This window comes from Telopea speciosissima, chromosome 3 (assembly GCF_018873765.1).
Source record: "Telopea speciosissima isolate NSW1024214 ecotype Mountain lineage chromosome 3, Tspe_v1, whole genome shotgun sequence".
In the NCBI taxonomy this organism is placed as follows: domain Eukaryota; kingdom Viridiplantae; phylum Streptophyta; class Magnoliopsida; order Proteales; family Proteaceae; genus Telopea; species Telopea speciosissima.
The window spans coordinates 58269542-58275908 of record NC_057918.1 but is presented as its reverse complement, the minus strand read 5'-3'; the positions used below and the strand labels follow the sequence as shown (position 1 = coordinate 58275908).

General features: G+C 38.8%; 1 protein-coding gene across 1 annotated transcript; it reads right to left on the bottom strand.

Annotated features, from left to right (window-relative positions):
• Positions 1-1641: 1641 nt before the first annotated feature.
• On the bottom strand, positions 1642-2771 carry LOC122654206. Its single transcript, XM_043848196.1, has one exon. The coding sequence runs from the start codon at positions 2669-2671 to the stop codon at positions 1643-1645; it is 1029 nt and encodes a 342-aa protein (XP_043704131.1). The 5' UTR covers positions 2672-2771; the 3' UTR covers position 1642.
• Between the last annotated feature and the right edge of the window lie 3596 nt (positions 2772-6367).

Sequence of the window (6367 nt, the reverse complement as noted above, 5' to 3'; positions counted from 1 at the left end):
CAGAACAAGTCCCATAATTTAATCCATCAGTGGATGTGGCCCAATGCACACATCTAACTGGTTTGAGTAGAGAGAAAAATTAACAAAACATTTTAGTTTATATATGACAGCAATAGGGAGCAGAAGAACACAAGACAGATTTCTTCCCCAATCTCTTCAAATCACCCAACCCCACGAGAAGGAAACCTTGGAGATTTTTACATGAAAAAGTTGGAAATTTCTTCTCATCGATGGTTGCGACCACCTCCATTTTCTTCTCACTTCTTTTTCATTCACTTTGAATGTCACTGCCCTATTCAAACATGGAAAACTGGATCCTAGACATTGGGAGTCACATAAAATAGAGGGTGGTTGGGCTTTAGGGCTCATGAGGCTCACAAAATCTGTGAGGTGAGCATTTCCAGTTTGGGAATTTAAACACCCTATTCTCGAGCTTTGATGGTTTAAAAAGAGTTTCAGTTGAGTTTAAACACCCTGTTCTCCAATATAATTGGGATCCCCAAATCCATCTTGCAGTTTATGCTCTCGTACTGATTGTCTTTGCAGTTTGTAAAATGTAGTTAAGAATTGGATACTTGTTTCATTATGTGACTCTTCTCGGATCGTACTTTTTCGGCAAAAAATGGTCCGATTTTGAACTCCAGCAGGCTCTCATCCCTCTTGCACGCAGGTTGCAGAGGTAGAGAGGAGAGACAGAATCGAGAGGAGGGAGAATAGCGGGAAAGAGAAGCCAGCGTCACTGTAAAGTGATTTTTTTTTTGGGAAAAACAAAAGTGAATTTTAAAATGGATCGAAGGATTAGTTTTGACCACGTGGCGACCATCCGGAGAGGAATTGGAGGGGATAATAATCCGTTGTTGCCTGGTGGTGTGGACTCTGCACCAGTGCAGAGCCAATGAGAGCGTGCATAGGAATATCAACATGGATGGAAATTTTTATTTCACGGGATTGGAGTAGTAAGTTTGTGTTCCCGTGTGTGAGTGCAAGTTTGATGTGACTAGGCAGCATTCTTTTTCCCTTCAAGTTATCTACGGAGAGTTCTAGAAACAACCTCTCTGTGAAGCAAGGGTAAGACTGCTTACATTATGACCCTACACAGGCCTCGTAGTGACGAGAACCTTGTGCACTAGGTATGCCCTTTTTTGTTATCTACGGAGTGTATTTATATACCCCAGGAAATATCTTTTCCCATCATTTGATTGATTAGAAGATGTAATCATCACATGGCTCCACCGGATCTGTCCACTATTTCTAGCAAGAAAAAAACACTAAAACAAGATGGTATTTTTTTTTGTCGTAAATATAAATTCATTCAAATAAAAGTCATGGTTACACAAGGTTACCTGGGACCCAACTGTGAAATGACCATCGCACCCCTGATTTTGCTGTCGATTAGCGTGGTTGGACGGTCCAGCTTCCACCACGGTAGGACAAGAGCCAGGTGAATAGGAGAGGTGTCCCAACTCCCAATTGGTAGACACATGGTAAACCAAACAGTTACTCAGGTGGAATTTGGATGAATCTAACTAATAGATTCATGGATATCAAACAGTAATTCATGATGATTCAAGTGACAAAATTAGGGTAACCAAACAGTTATTCAGGAATTTCAACAAACAAGACGCATACATTCCGTCGAGACTTACTTCTTTCCCCTCGCATTTGACACCAAATCTCTCAGAAACTTAGCTGACTTGGTAATAGGCGAATTGGCGGCCATCAGGTTATACAGGACGTTCTCAACCTCACCAATCGACGGTCGTTTGTTGAACCTCGAAATCACCTTCAATTCTCCTTCTTCTTCAACCGAAACCTCCCATCTCTCACCAGACAAAACCCCATTTTTTACACTCCTGAAAACTACTCCTTTCTTCTTGCTCAGAACTCCTCTGACCTCCAAACCCATGAAAGAATAAACCACTTCAAACGACCTAACAAAGCTACTCAATTCCCCAAATCCGCTCTCTTCCTCGAATGCCCACTTGGGATTGAAAACCACCACCGGTTTCGGATATAAACTGTCACTAACCGCTTTCATAACATTCAATTTTGAAGCCTCTGGCGCCAAAAACACTGCTACATCGGCGGAATTCAAGACTCTGGTATCATAATCAGTGAGCGAAGAAATGTCAATATGTTCAACTTGGTTTGATTTCGATGAAAGAGACTCGAAAACTTTGTTAGCTAATCTTGTAGAGGTGGGATCGGGCCATAAAATTAGGATCTTAAGCGGGGAGCCTTTTCTTCTAATGGGTAGGTCTCCGAGCACCTCGAGAGCGAGTTGGGATAGTGACTCCGCCGAGTCGTCGACGACTGGGATCTCGACTCGGAACCTGGGCTGATTCTGTTTCCTGAGCTTGCCTGCCGCGAGTCTTGGGTTGTTGAGGGGCTTCTCTAAGGTGGTTGAGAGGCATGTCTTGGCTTGGAGAATGGCTTCTTCTTTAGTGGTGGGTGGAGTGTAAGATGAGAGTGAAGATTGCAGAAATAAAGGCCCATGGAATAACTGTTTGTGGGGCAATAAGGAGAGGTGGAGGTGATGATGTTCATAGTGATGATGCCGGAAAGGAGTTGGTTGAGATGGGAAGAGAGTTCTTGTTGAAGGGTTCAATGGAGTGGTGGCTTTTGTAATTTTAGTTGTCGGTGTTTGAAGTTTGAGGACGTTGGAAGCCATTTGAAAGGGTAAAAGAAATGGCTCTTGCCTCTGCTCGTTTCAGTGTGTGTGTGGGAGTGAGAGGCTCCCAATTCTCGACAGAAACAGATAACGTGACAAATCATGGCAGCCATCCAAACAGGATTAATCCACTATATTCCAAAACGGCCCATATCTAATGTCTTGCTACAATCATTTATCCCTTCTTTTTTGTATTTTAATTAGGGGAACAGTTGTTTATTAGAAAAAAAAAATTAAATCCAACCAAAAGAAAAAAAAAAAGGAAAATTACATGACTACACAGTTTTGGGTTTTGCATTACAAAACTATGTAGTTTTTTTTTTTTTTTTTTTTTTTTTGTGTATTTTGTAGGAAAAGATCTTTATTCATAATCAACGTAAATAACTCATGGCTGAAGTTGAACACATTTTCAAAAATCATGGATCGGAATTAGACCAAATCATCGTACCTATAATTGATAGTGACCTCCTTGACGGAAATCAGCAATGTTGTTTAACTCCCTCGAAATACATTGGAAAGAACAAGATACAAAAAATGCAGATAACTGTTGAATATCTTCAAAGATGGATACTATCTCCAAAGGCGAAAATGAAGATTACTGTTGAAGATAAGGGACAACATCCTTATTGTCAGACTCAACAATCACATTATCAAATCCTTAAGAAATTGATTCCAGTAAAGCTTGACGGGACTGCTAATGCTTCAACAACACTCAGACTCTTAACTGAAGAGAGTGCAAACAGAGGTTGTCCAGCATTAACTCTAACGATGAAATCCAAACCACTAGTTATAGTTCCTAGTTTCCAACTTGCATCACAAATCAATTTAACACAATGTTGTGGTGGTGGATTACATAACCTTGCTCTCGAGAAAACCTGAGTTTTCTCTCTAACGCCATTAGATATCTGAGATTAAGCATCATTGTTGAATGCAGCTTGATATTCTTCAAAAGCTTTAGATGAAGTCATAATAACCTCTTCAGGCTTCCAGAAATGTCTCCCAAACACATGGTCATTCCTTGCAATCCAAAGGAACCAACAAAAGAACGAACACAGAGATATCAAGTTGCGACCAGAAGCCCTACCAAGCTTGGAAAAATAATTCCTCTCTTCAATCCATTTAGGAAGATTAATATCGTGACAAGGAATATACCTCAAGCTACTTTCAAACCAAACTGCATGAGCAAATGGGCATTCCAACAAAATATGATAGTTACTCCAATTGTGCATCGGATTCAAATTAGATATAGAACCTTTGCATTCAAATTTGATATTAACATCCCATAACAAATTGAAGCGAGAAAAATATGTTACTTTAGAACTGCAATTGTAGTTCCTTCTCTAGATATATTTCTTCCTTGCTTGAGCAATGATGAGAATTGATGACGATCAACTCTTGATTCTTCAATTCGATGCAAGTAATAAAAAACTATCACTAACGAACTAGGGTTCCCAAAAATCCTAGTCATAATCACACACCACACCTCAGAGAGAGAGAGAGAGAGAGTGGATTGGCCAAGTGCGGGGGAGCACCAGTAGAGTTCGGCCAGCCGTGTCCCCCATGTGTCTTTTTATAGTCCACAACCCTTCAGGGTTGAGGTGAATCTCAACATTCAGTTTTCTAAATTGATTGTGAGGCTTGTTGAAGTTGACTTGCAATCCATTTTGCTTCCAAAGTTGGAAGAGGTAGAAACTAAAAGGGAATTTGATATCTTTAGAATTATAATTGGTAATTTCATCAAATAAAATTACTATAATTAAATAGATAATCAATCTATTTTATTTTTCCACTAAATGTCATGCACAATTAAATTTTTTAATTTGCATATAAGACCCATCACTAAACAATACCTCATAATGAACTATAGGATATGTAATTAAATACTACCAAACCTCAATCCATCATACATGTCTTTATCAGAGATTAGTGATGACAATCAGATGTAAAAAACGTGATCAAACATCATTACAATAATATATTTAATAATAAGAAAATAAATTTTGTAAACAATTTACAAAAACGCCATTCGATCGAAATTTCAATCTAATTGATCACAGACTTTCTCTCTTCTTGATACTCCCCAATCAAAAGTAGTTGGTTACATGTTGATCATCTCTTTCGTTCACGATGCACAATCATGAATCCACCACACCGATATATAGTTCACATAACATCAACCATTGGTGTACCAAACCCAGTAACTTAACGCTGAAACGATAAGGATCTCTCAGGTCAAAGGGTCAACTCGTAACAAATATGCTTCGCATCCTAATACCACAAAGCAGTAATACATGTGAGAATTGTATAAGATTCTTTTCTATACGCATACATGATATGTAATTACATTTATACCCTGAAATCATCATTTCTACTGACATACAATATAACGACCATATAAACAGTATGCCCGGTCCTATCCCTAGTCGAGAATTGTTTTGGGTGAAAATCCATGAAACAATCTTATGGCCATCTCAAGTTTAACATCTTTGAATTTTTTTGTCCTTCAATTTCCAAGGTTGAATTTTCCATCAACTTCCGGAGCTTTAGATCTCCACTTAGGAAATTCTATCTTGATGACATATTTCTTCCCAACAAACTTATGCTTGGATAGAGGTAGACAAGAGGATTTAGCTCCACCCCAAGCCCAACCTGAAGGTTAATGGTGTCACATTCTAGGTCACAATTATGGGTGGGTCCATGCAATGGAAGAGGCCTAGATCCATATAATTGGTCCAATTTCGGCCCAAAAAGAGAGAAGGGTAAGTGCCTTCAAAATACCATTCAAAATGACACAAAAATTATTCATAAACCACTAAATTCTATACAGTTTATTGGCAATCCAAGTCTACAACTTAATTTTGCAAGAAAGCATGACCTTGCTATGGTAACTAGAATAAAGAACTGACTGCTCATATGATAAACACCTTAAACAGGAGTAGTTTTGGTCTCAAGGTCTCTCTTCCTCAACGGTACACTTACCAAACTCACCAATACACTTGCATCATATATAGGTAAATCTAGCTTCTCTCCATGAAACAAAGCCAAGTGGCAGTGTAGCACCATAAGAAGTCTTAAGTCAGAAGAGAAGAAGAAAAAACTTTGTCTCTTCTTTCACGAAAATGTCCAAGATTGATAGAGATTTCCACCTATATAAATGATAGAGAGAGAGATAGAGAGAGAGAGAGAGAGAGAGAGAGAAAGAGAATAGAAATATAGAACTTTAAACTAAACAAATTAAGGGCGAATTGTGGGCCAGAGGGGTTTTTCTCATCCCTGCTAGCTTCTTCCTCCCTTTTGGTTTGGTAGAAAGAGTTGTGAGGAGGTTGGAGTTAGATAGAAAATAAGAGAGAGCCCTTAATCAACTAACAACAACAACTTAAGACCTAATTGTTTCTGTTCCTGTTTCTTTCATGTAGATACGAAAAATGAGAATGATTAGTTTTTAATATTCTACTCACAAAGAAGGTTTTCAGGTATTGAGACAAAAACACAAGGCACACGTAGTACTGGGATGCACGGTTGAGATCGCTAACTCATTATTGTGAAACTCCACTTCTTTTTCATTAATTATATGAGGATGATGCAACTCTACCATTACATTCAATGGGGAATGTTACTTCATACGTCTCATGTTCTCAGTTCAAAGCTGGTGCCAGTCATTGCATCATCTTCGTAGGTACTCTGGTTGAGTCACTA